The sequence below is a fragment of the Panthera uncia genome, chromosome B4 (assembly GCF_023721935.1).
Source record: "Panthera uncia isolate 11264 chromosome B4, Puncia_PCG_1.0, whole genome shotgun sequence".
In the NCBI taxonomy this organism is placed as follows: Eukaryota; Metazoa; Chordata; class Mammalia; order Carnivora; family Felidae; genus Panthera; species Panthera uncia.
Window position 1 is genome coordinate 40,737,598 of NC_064809.1, and position 14,758 is coordinate 40,752,355.

Below are 14,758 nucleotides of genomic sequence, written 5' to 3' on the forward strand. Positions count from 1 at the left end.
TTTTTCTTACTGTTTATTTATTTTTGGGAGACAGAGAGACAGAGTGTGAGCAGGGGAGGGGCAGAGAGAGAGGGAGACACAGAATCCGAAGCAGGCTCCAGGCTCCGAGCTGTCAGCATAGAGCCTGACGTGGGGCTCGAACCCTGGAAGTGCAGGATCATGACCTGTGCTAAAGTCCGATGCTTAACCGACTGGGCCACCGAGGTGCCCCTTAAGTATTTTAAATATGATCTTATTAAATATTTTTATATTGGTTAAATACTACTTTTAACTCATTCTGCACACTGGCATTTCTCATAAAATTTTCTTTGGAAAGAGTTTCAATTGCCCAAGGGTATAATGACAGAAGAGGACAATGATAACTAGAGATTGTGGAATACATCTTCTGCAATCCTTGGAGGAAATAAAGGTGACTTTTGGGTTGTTTCAGGGATGGGATTATAGAAAAGAGCATTTATTTCACACAATGTCTTTCTGCATCAGTGATTTTAATATGGATTCTTAGTGGTTATCAATAACTGGTCAGATCATTTTTTTTTTTAACGCACTGCTGTCTGGATTTTGACCTAGTGAATTGTGGGCTCAGCCCTCTCCCTCCCCCTCCCCCATCTCCTTCTTGATCCAGTCCACGTAGTTGAGTAATTTGGTGTAGAAGCCATAGCCCCTGCCACACCCGATGCCCCAGGATACGATGCCCGTGGCCACCCAGCGATCATTGTCCTCATCCTTCACTGCAAAGACCCCTCCGCTATCGCCCTGACAGGCATCCTGCTTTAGAGACGGGTCCCCGGCACAGAACATGTTTTGAGAAAACACATCGTTCCTATTTTTTTTCCGGAGCCAGCTCTCACACGCCTCTCGCCTACCTACGGGCAGACGGATAAACTTGAGGTCATAGGAAAGCCTCTCCTCCATTATCCCAAAGCCACTGACGTAGCCCATGAGGCCCCTGTCATAGAAGGTCTCGTTGTCAGGGAGGCAGATGGGGAGGAGGTTGGGCCCCAGGGTGACACTATTTTCCAGCTCCAAGAGGGCGATGTCCGCCTCAAAATTGTTAGACTCGTCCTGGCGGTAGTCTGGGTGAATGCTGACCCTGCGGACAGGGTGGTTTGCTAGTTTTGTGATCTCTTCCACGTTTACGTGGCCCAGGAACACATCCCTGGTGGCGTTATTTTCCCCGTTGTAGTCCTTGGGGTAGAGGGTGTGGGCAGCTGTGAGGATCCAGCGGTCGCCCAGCAGGGCCCCCCCGCCCGGCCCATAGATGTTGGTGTATGCCTGCCAGGGGAAGTTGCCCAGCTTGGCTCTTTGCCCTCCAATGATGCGCTGCTTCTGTTCCACGGGATTGACGGGTTTCCCACACACTGGAGAGGAGAGACAGAGAAGGCAAGTTCAAGTCAGTCTGGCCCGTCCTCTTTCCTTCTGTGATCAGGCAGTTCCCCCCTGAGGCCTTTTTTTCTGGCTCCGGGGCGTTTCCTCTTTGTTCTCCCATTCCCACCCTCCCCCGGAGTCTTTGGCCTTTGCCTCTCCTCCTGGCTCTGGTTTATTTCTTCCTGGGGGTTTTCTTGCTCTTTTTAACTCCCCGATTCCCAATCTGCTCAGGGAAAAAGCGGGAATGTCAGGACCGAGTCCAGTTGCCTGGGTCCCTCTGTCCGTTTCTCCTGGGCCTTCTCCTTTCCTTTCCCCTTTACTGCTCCTGTCTATTTTTGACCTCAAGCTGGAGTGTCTCTCCATTCACTTTGTCTCCGTGCTCTGTGCAGGCTCTTCCTGAGGCCCCGCAGGGTTGCGAAAGGCACTGGGAATGGCCCCAGAGGGCTTCCACTCACCTGGCAAACACCTAGGAATCTTTTGTCCTTCCTTTTCATTCTTCCAAATGCCCTCGGCGGTGCAGGTATAGGCCCCTGTGGAAAGAGGGGGCGATGAGCAGGCTGGGAGACGGTGGGCAGGAGAAGCGGCTCGCAGAGGCCAGTAAGCACAGAGCGCGCTAGATGGGGAGAGGGGAGATCCGGCACCAACACGGACAAAGGGAAGGTTGAAATACATAAGGATGGAATATCACAAGTGTTGGGAGGCTCCCTACGTATATTTTTTTGGTGTTGACATTCGGTGAAAAAAAGCAGAACATTAACTGTACGTTTGATGAGCTCCCTGCTTGTGAAGGTAGACATAAAAACCGGAAGGAACATTTGAACATCTTGTCAGTGACTGCACCTTGGAAGTGGCCTTGTAGATAATAATGGCGGCTACATTTTCTTTCTTTTTTTTTTTTTTAATTTTTTTTTTCAACGTTTTTTATTTATTTTTGGGACAGAGAGAGACAGAGCATGAACGGGGGAGGGGCAGAGAGAGAGGGAGACACAGAATCGGAAACAGGCTCCAGGCTCCGAGCCATCAGCCCAGAGCCTGACGCGGGGCTCGAACTCACGGGACCGCGAGATCGTGACCTGGCTGAAGTCGGACGCTTAACCGACTGCGCCACCCAGGCGCCCCATGCGGCTACATTTTCTGATGGCTGACGGAGTACCGTACCTGTTGCTAAGCACTTTCTTGACATTATCTCCTTGAAGCACCACAGTGACACTTTCGGGGATGCATTATCCTCATTTTTTTTGGAGGAGGAAAATGAGCTGAAATAGTTTGCACAAGGTCACATAATTTCTAGGTTACAGAACCAAGATGCAAACTAAGGATTGTCTGACTTCAAAGCCCAGCTCTTTAATAATACTATATAATTTCAATATAAGATTGTTTCTTTTTTTGGATGTTTCTAACCTACAAAGCATGTCATTTATTTTATGTTATTTTATTTTTAAAAAGTTTATTTATTTTGAGAGAGAGACAGAACGAGTGAGGGAGGAGCAGAGAGAGAGTGGGGGAGAGAGAATCCCTAGCAGGCTCCATGCTGATAGCGCGGAGCCCAATGCGGGACTGGAACTCACAAACTGTGGATCATGACCTGAGCCAAAATCAAGAGTTTGACGCTTAACTGACTGAGCCACCCAGGCGCTCCTAGGATGTGATTTATTTTATTTTATTTTATTTTATTTTATTTTATTTATTTTAATGGTTATTGAGAGAGAGAGAGTTTTGAGAGAGAGACAGAGACAGAGACAGAGTGTGAGCAGGGGAGGGGCAGGGAGAGAGGGAGACCCCGAACCCAAGCAGGCTCCAAGCTCTGAGCTGTCATCCCAGAGCCTGACATGGGGCTTGAACTCACAAACTGGAAGATCATGACCTGAGCAGAAGTCGGATGTTTGACTGAGCCACCCAGGCGCTCCTGATTTATTTTAAAGAAAAGTTTGGAAGATAAGTTTGAGAGTCATTTAGTAAATCTAAATGCAAAAAAGTTGCAACATAGTAGCCTGAGGGGGTGTTGGAGGTGGTGGGGTTGGTGGTGGTGGAAATGATGTTGACGGAGGTCGGGATGATGACGCTGCTTGCGCGGGTGGGAATGATGATGCTTGTGGTGAGAAGGAGTGGACCGTTTATGAGATTTGAGATTTTCTTTGTATCGGCTCAGGTGCCTCCTTATTCAACCCTACTAGATGCCTCTTGGCATCGTACTTTAGGCCCCTGAAGCCAGTGTCCTGGGAAGGTACCGTAATATGCATCCATTCTCGAGGGGTTATGTTGGAAGAAATCTCGGAAGATGTCCCGAGAAGATGGAAGGGAGGAGGCTGCCATTTGCATGGGTCCCTACCTCGCTCGGTTTCACTGATGCCTCCTCTGGTCTGCATCTTGTAATATGGCTCCCGGCAGTAGTACTGGATACGGGCCTGGTAGGTGTTCACCCCCTTTGCGGTGGTGTAATTGAAGTCCCCGTTAGTCAGGCTTTGGGGCTTCCCACAGTCCTTGACTTGGAGAGAACACAGGGCCGTATGAGAGCTGAGAACGTACTGGAACTTCAGCAGAGGGACCACGAGTTGTCTGCCCACAGAACAAGCTGAGAACCTCAGGGCAATACGGTCAGTGGGGGGAACTTATGACGGATGGGAACTGGTTGGAGTGAAATTCAGTTCTGGGTACAGCCCCCCATACAGCTGAGCGGAAGGCCGACTGGTTCCTGCTGTGGGCCATAGGCTTCAGAGGACAAGTTGGGGGGAAAGTCCTTTGGGGAGAGGCTTAGCCCAGGCCCCCTCTTCCTTTCACATCCCAGGTCCCCATGGCCAGGGGGTGGGAGTAGGGGCAGATACTCCTGAGTTGTGACTTACTCTTGCATCTGGGCATGGCACGGTGCCATGTGCCGTCGTCCTGACAGACAGCCGTGAAGGAGAGCAGCACCTGGTTTCCCTGTGTGAGAAGAGGGACAGAGGTAGCTGTGTCATTAGTACAAGAAGGCACTGCGGTTCCCTTCCCGCCTTTCCCACCCCAGAGCAGCAGCCAGTGCAAGAACATCTCAAACTCGCAGACCTCAGAACCTCTGTGGGTGCGGCTCCTTTGTCCTTCTCAGACCAGGGCTACAGAGGGGAGCCCCGAGTCACAAGCAGCAAGTCAGAGCAAGGACTCATTGTCAGGCCCAATAATCCTCTCTCTAGACTCTTGCCTTTTTCCACAGAGGCCCATTTGGACTCCACAGGTTTAGATTTAAAAAACAGCAAGACTGGCTGGGTGTTTTCTGCGTTGGAACAAAACACCGTGCCCTGAAGTAGAACCATGTTTCTCCTCCTTTGGAGTACCCACCGGTCTCGGCCTGCATCACTTCCTTTCTCCTAGACCGCAGTTTTCTGAAGGGCAAGGGCCCAGCCACTTTCCAGGGTGCTTGAGATACTGATGCGTGCCAGGTGCTATAGTAGTTGAGTAGATAGCAGGCACAAAGCAAGAAAATGGCACCCTCTGAGATGAAAATTAACCGGACCCTATGAATGAGTTTTATTAAGGCCAACAACCATCCCAGAGAGTTAGCCCTGGAAAAGATTGCAAGAGAGTGCGTACGAGAACAAGGATGTTTGAGTGAAATGCAAATAACGGGAGACAAGCTGTGTGGCTTGCTTTAAATTCTATGATGTGAGTTACACATGCCAAGGTAAGGGTGGTGGCAGCAGAAGGCAGGGAGGGTTGTAACGTGAGCAAAGAGTACGGGAGTCTCCAGTCTTCTGGGCCTGGGACAGCCAGTCCTCATGATGTAGCTGGAGACATCCAGGGGTAAAGAGCAACTCGTCTGGCTAGCTCAGCTTGATGCAACATTCATAGGTAGGCTGCATGAAGGCTCTCGTGAATATGCGCGTTTCTTTTTACTGACCTCCTGCATCTAGAACACCGCCTGACCCTCGGTAAGCACATAAAATGTTTGCTGAATGAATTAACTACTATTTGAGGGCATACCAAAGATCTTCTCTCTGATTCTGATGAGGTCTTCCAAGTGGATCTATTGAACAAAGACGGGATGTCCAGTCCCGTGCCCCTGCCCAGGGGTCACTCTAACTTTCATGTCTTTCAGAACCGCATTTTACTTTACCGGATTTTGTGAGATTAACCAATAAAACCACGTTCTTTACTGCACCCGCAAAGCTGAGAACAGGGTGGTGGGCCCAGGCTGAGAACCTCATCGTACATAAAAAAGCCCTGGGGCAAGAGGCGGGAGATTTGGTTCCAGTCCCTCCTGTACAAAATCTGTGATGCTGAGCGAGTCACTCCTTGTACTCCACCCTGCCTTTTCAGGTCCTAATTCTACTGTTACTGCGCAAGGTTAGTAGTTCATAAACTTGGCTGCACATTAGCTTCGAGTGATCCTGGTGCCCTAGGTGCCAGGCTGAAGAATCAATCTCCAGGTCAATGGAATCAATCTCTTACAGGGGACCCAGACATCAGTATTCATAAAATTCCAAGTGTTCCCAGCGTATAGTCAGGTTTGAGAACTGGTAGACCAGGTGACCCTTCCAGCTCAAGCATCTGTGAGTCCAATCGGGACTGAGCCTAAATCTGATGGGGGCGGGGGGCGCTGAGCTACCCGTGTGAATTGCCCCTGGAAGGCTGGGCCAGCTGTTTTCCCTCAGCCTCGGGCTCTTACCTCCACAAGCTGGTAGCCCTGTTTGCAGGTGACAATGAAATAGTCACGGAACTGGTATTGAGGCTGCAGGTCCTGGATGATGGTGAACTTGTCTAGGGTCTTGGGCTGGGGGCACTTGATGACTGTTGGGGAGACCAGAGGACATATTCATGTCAGAGCCACTGTCTCTTCTACCCATCTGATTCTGCCCCAGTGCTGCCTAATGGGAGAGGCCCCTGGGAAATCTTACTTTCAGTCGTATAATGCAGCTTCCAGCCTCGGCTGTCCCCCGAGTCATCCGTGAAGAACAGCAGATCCACAGCATTGCTGCTGCTGTCAAAGTCAGCGGGTCTTTGCTTCCCACAGAACTCGCCGATATTCCTCCCACTGGCATAGATCTGGTGGGGAAGAGGTGAGGGCCATCTCTCTAATTCAGACATTTCCCCACTGAGCCAGGAGGGCGGCGGCGGTGGGAAGTCTGCTTTTTGTGTATGCTTTCAGCTGGAGGGGGAAAGGGATCCCTAGGATCCACACCCAGTTGTGTGGGAACTTGCCTAGCCCATGTGTGACGTTGGTCATTCCTGTCCCGATTGGCCAGAGGATCTAGCAGGAAGCAGGGGTGAGGGGTGCCGGGTGAAGAGGGGAAGGAGAGGAAGGGGGTCTCTCAGGGAGTAGGACGGCTGTACCTGTAGCTGGTCATAGGGGCAGTGCACTTGCTGGTGGTCATCGATCTCGAAAGGTTCCAGGAATTTGAGGTGGAGGGTGAGGCCGCGCTCTACCCGGATGCTATAGTTGCAGCGCAGGTCAGGGGGGTAGGGCTTGGGGTACTCCAGGCTGGAGACATAGCCGGATGGCTCCGTGTACAGCTCACTGCTGCACTCGGCTGTGGGAGCAGAGCCGGGCGGGGGTCACCAGAGACTCTGGCTGGCCAGCAAGTCCTTGCTCCGTCCCTGCCTCCCTCCCACAGCGCCCCAACCTCACCCTGGCAGGAATGCCCATCCTTCTGAAGCTCATAGCCTGGACGGCAGGAACAGAAGTAGCCACCAGGATAGTTATGACACAGGTGCTGGCACTGGGGCTGGAGATTCTTCTCAACCGAGTTGCGCTGGGCGGCACATTCATCGAGGTCTGGAAGAGATTCCAGAAGGAGAGGTTAAATTCCTGCCGGGGATTTCTGTAATGGCTTTGCTCTCAGAGAGATCACTCACCAGAGGCCGAAAGACAAAGTCATCTCTTGGCCACCTGGACTTCCAGGCCTGTCTAATAATGTCTTCTGGAAATCCCCCAATGGTGACAGAACCCAGGTTGGCAGGCCCCTTTTGGACAAAGCTCTCTTGAGGGGAAAAGGAAGGAAAGACAGGCTTCCTACTCCTTTGGATTCAAGATTCCCCTTTTCTGGTCCCTAGTCCATATGACTAAGGCCAGGAAAAAAGGCACCCAGGGACCACTCACCCACAGCTTGGTAGTAGGCCAGGAAGCCCTTGTAGAACATAATGGTGCCATTCTCCTCATTGGAGAAGTCCGTGTGGAAGGTCAGCAGCATCTTGTTCCCTTCAGACATAAATTCCTTTGCTTCTGGGGGGTTGCCCAGTGGAGAACCCAGTTGCCCACAGAACCTCCCCAGAGTTTTCTTGTCAGCAGAGATCTGGTGGAGGAAGGAGAAGGGGCGGGAAGAGGAGCTGTTGAGGAGACACGTCCCATGAGGAAGGTCAGTGAAGGTCCTCCTCTTGTCCCAAAGAGCGAGTGTCCCAAAGAGTTCCACTCTACTGGTGGAACAGCCTCTGCCTGGTTTCTGCCTGCCGGGCTCTGGGTGTTGTGAACTTCTCCCCACTCTGGCGGGACTTCCATGGTGCATCTGAGTCTCCCAGTGGGTAACTCCTTGCATGTCACCCTGTGCCTGGTACATCATCTCTTCCTTGTTCTACGTCCCCCAGCACGTTTCAGGCCTTTCTTCATTTCCACCACCTCCCGTGCTCGTCTTCCACTGGAATCCTGGTTGTCTCTACCCAAGTCTTCAGCATTCCTTCATTCCGAAAGCCCGACAGGTCTGCTTTATTTTCTGTCTAGTTATTCCACCTCACCTTATGCAAACCATTCATATCCCTCATGCTTCCTGATAGACTCAGCTGAGAGTGAGCCTCTCCAGCCTTCATATCGGCAAGCATCGCCTAGATTCCCTTATCTTTCCTTTCGTAAAAAATTTTTTTTTTAAGTTTATTTATTTATTTTGAGAGAGAGAGAGAAATTGAGAGAGAGTGTACACAAGTGGGGGAGAGGCAGAGAGTGGGAGAGAGAATTCCAAGTAGGCTCCATGCTGTCAATGCAGAGCCCGACTCGGGGCTTGACCTCACGAACCCATGAGATCATGACCTGAGCTGAAACTGAGTCAGATGCTTAACCGACTGAGCCACCCAGGCGCCCCCCCCCTCCACCTTATCTCTTTCTTCACAGGTTCCTTAACCCCTCAAAAGTGGAAGACATCCTGCCCCCACCCCATCCCTCTCTATCCCTACCCTGGAGACCCTTCCCCCCAACCCTGCAAACTTCTCAAGTCCTCTGGGTTAGGAAGATGTATCATTTTCCGATCATTCTCTCATAGCCTCCAGATGGTATACCCTCCTGGGAATGGTATTTATCGGATGTGTGTAGGCTCTACTTGGATCCTGAACCTTGAATCTCATTTTTATTGGATATAGAAAGTTGAGACTTGGAAGGCCTTCTTGGTTGTTTCAAAGGTGAGGAGACTGAGCCCATTGACTTTGCTGAGGGCTATGTTTCAGCTACTACTGCATACTTTTCTCTTCCCCATGTTTCTGTTTAGGCAGGCAGCCATGGTGATATTCTACATGGAAACAGGGAAACTGAGGCACAGCTGTTTTCCAAAGACTCCCAGAAAGTCAGCAGATGTGGAAGGTTTTTCTGACTCTTATGGACAGTATATTTCCTGGAAGTGGGACCTGTACATTCCTTCCTCCATGTTTCTCCCTTCAGTGCTCACTGAGGGCCTCTAAATCCAGTGGACCCCCCCCCCCCCCCGCAACATCCAGGGTGTCACCTGACTCTCAGAGCTCCACTTGGCCATCAGCTCTTGAAGGGCTAGGGCTCTGTCCATGTGTGAGGAATACTATCCAGGGTGGTTAGAACACAAGTCCTCAGTTTCCAGAGACACCCAGCTCTCCCTCTGCCCTCCCAACCCGATCCCATACCTTGACATAGTCATAGAAACAGCCTTCAGAAGGCTCCAGGTCAAACTGCCAGAAGACGAGCTTCACCCTGAATCCGGTGGGCACCGTGATCACAGTGGTTTTCTCAAAGTTGTTGGGGTAAGGCTTGGGGTACAGAGGAGAAGTCACCTCCCCAAAGAGCTTCTGAGAAATGGGGATGGAGCCTTCCACCCTACAGAACAGGATCATCACCAGGAGGTATAAGAGCCACCTGCCGAAAAGAAAGTAGGTGTCTGTAGGGCTGGAGGGGTGCAGCACCCTTGCCATTTTGGCAGTGACTGGGGTGGGGGCTGGGATGGTCATACCGCTCGGCATTTTCCACTCTGGCCATTCTAGACCTCATAGAGATGTTCTCGGTGGGGGTGGGTGAAGAGGGGAGGCTGGTCTCTGCAGCCGCTGCATTGGGTATTCCTCCCCCAGGGCAATGTGCAGTCCAAAGGTTCATCATACTCCCTGTCCTCTCTCCCCATCCTCCTCCCCTGCCCTCTCGCAACACTCCCCTCCCCTTCCCGGAATAGGGCTGGCTTGGGACCAGTTAACTGAGGGTGAGGGTTTCCAGTCATGGCTCTCTGATATGGCTCCCAAGGGCCAGCAAAGGCCTCTGGGAGAAACGGCCTATAGAATATGGAGTCACACACAGAGCGCACCCCTCCTGGGCAGAGTGGGTCTCCCCATCTTGCTGCTCCCGGGCTATGAGCTGGGAGGAAGAAGAGAGCGTGGCCATCACCTCACGTGTGTAAGGTCTCCTTTTGTCCTCATGAGGAGGGATGGAAGGTATGTGTTTGCGTGTGCCCGCGTGTGCATACTGGCATAAGGTAAGATATACGGGGAGGGGAAGGGTGTTCCTGTCTCCCTGAATAAATTTGGGAGCAGAGTTGCCCAGGATTCTCCCTTCTGGCTTCTCCCTCCCTCCCTCCCTGGGTCCCCATCAGCCTTACTCACATTTCTCCAGGCCTGTTTTTGGATCCCAGACTCTCCTGACAGCGTCTTCATCCACTCTGCGTTGAGGGAGACAGCGGTCATGCAGAGGAGGGAAGGGGGAGGGAATGAGCGTGGAGGGGAAGGGGGGTGGGAACCATTCCCGGAGGAATGTTGTAGGGAATGAACTATTTGCATAAACAAAATGAGAAAAAAGTCTGTTTCCAGTTGAGTTTTGGTTTTGAAATCCCTGATGGTGGCGCCACCTGCTGGCCGATCTGGGGAAGGGCTAGGGAGACGGGCCTGGGTTTCTCCAGTGGAGACAGCCTTTGGTTTGGAAAACCCAGACCTCTTGGTTTCTAAATCTGATCTGAATTTTCATTTTCTTCAGGGACCGCCATTGTCTTTACAAGGTTCCTACACCAAAGGCAGTGGAAATCGCTGTTGAGGGAGACTCTCTTTTCTGCATCGCCTGTTCCATCAATCTGGTTCGTCCTGCCCTTAGTCACCCAAAGGCCCTGGTCCAGGAATGGCTAGGATTTTCATGTCCAAGAACAACGAGGTAGAAGAGGGCATTGCAGGAGTGGACAGAAGAGAATGGAGTTTGTTTGCATTGGGGCCCCGGCCTACTCACCCTTGAATGACAAACACTGAACAGGGCTTGTTGTGTCAGGGTGACCCTAAAGCAACACTAGGGACTCTTTTAAGATGCGTCCTCCCCACTTCAATGAGCTCAGGCCTGCCAGTGAAGTTGGCTTTTAGAGAGGCAAGGGAAGCTGAGTGGGGGTAGTGACATCTCTTCTCCTGGGCATCTGGTCAAGTGTTGGAGCCCCTGAGAGTCATGGCTGCCTAGGGCTAGCCAAACAACAGAGTGGCTGTGGACCAACAGTGACTTGGCCTTTTCTGAGAGAAAGCCAGGCCCTGGGGCGGGGGGTGGGGGGGGGGGGGGGGGGGGGGGGCTCTTATCTTTCCTGTGCTCCAGGGCATAGTCTCCTAATTTAAAAGTATGCTCTCTGTGGAAGGCTTTCTTTCTCAACTCGCCATGGCTCAGATACCGTATGTGGCAAAACCAAAATACCAATATGGCACCATATTTTATAGGGCAGCTCAGGCAGAGCAGTCATCTGAGTTTTTAGACCTTCGGAGTGTATCCCGCTTGTTTCTCCAATGAGATTAATCCCTACATCCCTGTACCTACCCGCTCCACCTACACCCACTCATTCCTCCATGTATGGACTTACCTATTTTTTTTTTTTTAATTTTTTTTTTTCAACGTTTTTTATTTATTTTTGGGACAGAGAGAGACAGAGCATGAACGGGGGAGGGGCAGAGAGAGAGGGAGACACAGAATCGGAAACAGGCTCCAGGCTCCGAGCCATCAGCCCAGAGCCTGACGCGGGGCTCAAACTCACGGACCGCGAGATTGTGACCTGGCTGAAGCCGGACGCTCAACCGACTGCGCCACCCAGGCGCCCCTGGACTTACCTATTTTAATGTGCCAGGCACTTTCCCAGGCAACGGATAGCAAGGACTCACAAAGATGGGGCAGTTTCCCATTAGGCAGTGGCCAAGTCATCATTGAATGTACTTAGAGAGCCGGCACAGGGAAGATGCAAGGTCAACCAAGGTGTGGAGGGTTCCTCCAGCAGGCCTGTACGTCAGAGCTGAGGAATGGATCTGATGGCGGGGCTGATCCATGACTTAATCCCTGACATGACCCATGACCTTGTCAGGTTAGGAAAGGCAAAAAAATAGAGAAGAGGGATAAGGACCAGACCAGGAGACAAGAAAGACGGGGAACCTTGCTTAGCGAATTGCGCATCAGCAGGCTGACAGCGCTGTGCGTATGTCTCGTGTGGTGTTCACAGTGGAGGCAGAATAGCAGAGGTTACGGGTTAAGGAGCGGTGGTCCAAGAAGGTAAGTCTTAACTGAAGCTCTTCCATCCGTCCCAGGGATCCTGAGTTCTGTCCTGATGTAGACGACATGACTGGAAAGTGACAAACCTGGGGCGCATCAGCTCAGTCCCAGCCCTGCCTCCCCACTGCCCGACCATTGAAAGGAACCGTTGACTAACTTACACCAAGGATAGAAAGAAACAGCCAAATGAAGATTGCTTCTGCCCTGGCCTAAAAACCGGTATCGAAGATGGTCTATTTTATTGTTCATTCCTCTCAGGATTTGATTCTGGGAGGAAAAAGTTTCTTTCCTAAAGTTATGGTAAGTTTCCTTCTGTGGATATATCTAGATCTAGACAGATGGCTCTATATAGATATAGGTGTATAATTTTTGGCTTGGCTGGGAGAAACATCATTTTTTACAAAAATCTTTTAAAAATTATTTTAATTTTTGAGAGAGAGAGAGCATGAGCAGGGGAGGGACAGGGGTGGGGGGACAGAGGATCTGAAGCGGGCTCCTCACTGACGGTTGGCAAGCCCAACACGGGGCTCGAACCCACGAACCGTGAGATCATGACTTGAGCCGAAGTCAGACGCTTCACTGACTGAGCCCCCCAGGGGCCCCAATTTTTTTTATCTTTTCAAAAAACCAGCTGTTAGTTTCACTGATCTTTTTTTTTGTTGTTGTTGTTGTTGTTTTGGTCTGTATTTCATTTATTTCTGCTTTAATCTTTGTTGTTTTCTTCCTTCTGCTACCTCTCTATTCTTCTTTTCCTAGTTCCTGAAAAAGAAATGTATTCCCATTTATAATAGCCTTAGTGTTTATTTATTTTTGAGAGAGAGACAGAGTGCAAGCAGGGAAGGGGCAGAGAGAGAGGGAGACACAGAACCTGAAGCAGGTTCCAGGCTCTGAGCTGTCAGCACAGAGCCTGACGTGGGGCTTGACCTCATGAACTGTGAGATCATGACCTGAGCCAAAGTTGGATGCTCAACCGACTGAGTCACCCAGGTACCCCTCATTTTTTCAATAATAAAAATAAATAAAATAAAACTAATATATGCTCATTAAATACAGTTTAGCAAAGTTTAGCAAACACAAAAGACTAGGGGAAAACAAAACAGCCAAAATTAACTTCTGATTAATATTTTTGGGTATTTTTTTTAACTTTTAGGCTATTTTTAATCGTCTTTTATACTATAGGTTTGAAAATGGTTTTAAAAAATCGACGTAACCACCTGTATGTACAACTTTGCATCCTGCTGTTTTTCAAGATCAATTCAACCTTTAACCACATAGCTAACTTGACCTCAGTGTTAGCACATTGGCTCTCTTCTGTGTTCTGGCATTAATTTCCTATTTCCATGTGAACAACTGTACTTTACTTGGGTCTTGCGCTGTAAATCACCTCGAGTCCTTACTACAAGTTAAAGAGTTGGTCTTCTCAGGTGGAGCCTGGACCGGGGTGTCCCGTGGTGCTGGAGGCTGTCTGTAGAAACATCCAGCCCCGGGCTGGGCTCAGCTTGGTGTCCGCAGGAGGTGCGGCCGGCAGGAAAGTGTGAGCAGGTGCATCACGATGCATTTGTTAAAGACCTGCTTCTGTGAAGTGCTCTCTCTCTCCTGTCTCCAGAGACATTAAAAAAAAAAAATCACTCTTGGGGTGCCTGGGTGGCTCAGTTGGCTGAGCATCCCACCGAAGCAGGAACTCCCAGGGGGCGTCCGTAAGGATGTGGGGACTGGGTAGGGGAGATACAGGAGGTCTGGAGGACAATCAGGAGGTATCATGGTGTACCAGAAAGCAGACGGCCTTCGCTGTCCGGTATCTGCTGGGGGTTTGGGGAAAGCCACTTTCTCTCTCTGGGGTTCAGTTTCCTTATCTGTGAAATGTGGCCCGTAACACATCCATGGCAAACCTGGTGTGAGGAGTCGATGAAATAACATGGGAAGCACCTGGTGTGCGGCAGATGTCAAACAGAACGAACTATTCACTTCAGTAACTGCAGCTAGGAGATAGGGTGAGGGGTGAAGCCGAAACTTTGAACGCGGGAAGGTCCACGAAAGGGGCTTTGGAATGTTTCAGAAATGAAAGCATTTAGGACCACATCCCTCATACTCAACGTGAACAGGGGGATGAGAAGGTGACAGACTCCCAGGAGAGTACAGAAGAAGCCATGTCAGCAGGAGATGAAGTTTATTATTACTATTTACTTTATTTATTGAAAAAATTTTTGAATGTTTTTATATATTTTTGAGAGAGAGAGAGAGAGAGTGGGAGAGAGCAGGGGAGGGGCAGAGAGAGAGGGAGACACAGAATCTGAAGCAGGCTCCAGGCTCTGAGCCTGGACAGCACAGAGCCTGACGCGGGGCTCGAACTCCAGGACTGTGAGATCATGACCTGAGCGGAAGTCGGACGCTTAACCGACTGAGTCCCCCCAGGCTTTATTTTATTTTTTGAGAGGGAGAGAGAGGGCGCAAGTGAGCGAGGGGCAGACAGAGAGAAAGAGAGAGAATCCCAGGAGGGAGAGAGAGAGAGAGAGAGAGAGAGAAATGGGGCTGGAGCTCACCCCATATGGGACTGGAGCTCATGAAGTCCCGTGAGATGATGACCTGAGCTGAAATCCAATACTTAATGACTGAGCCACCCAGGCACCCAGAAGATGAAGTTTAAAGACTGAGCCACCCAAGCGCCCAAAAGATGAAGTTTAGAGACTGAGCCACCCAAGCGCCCAGAAGATGAAG

The 14,758-nt window shown here is 50.6% G+C and overlaps 1 protein-coding gene across 1 annotated transcript; it reads right to left on the reverse strand.

The window, feature by feature from the left end:
• Window positions 1-467: 467 nt before the first annotated feature.
• C1R (complement C1r) lies at window positions 468-10,242 on the reverse strand. The gene is made up of 11 exons (XM_049625017.1): window positions 10,150-10,242; window positions 9,190-9,418; window positions 7,436-7,628; window positions 6,965-7,111; window positions 6,670-6,866; window positions 6,234-6,381; window positions 6,005-6,126; window positions 4,209-4,287; window positions 3,698-3,853; window positions 1,824-1,898; window positions 468-1,361 (listed from the first exon to the last, which is right to left on the reverse strand). Coding segments are annotated over exons 1-11 (2,127 nt in total). The 5' UTR covers window positions 10,152-10,242; the 3' UTR covers window positions 468-582.
• Window positions 10,243-14,758: the final 4,516 nt, after the last annotated feature.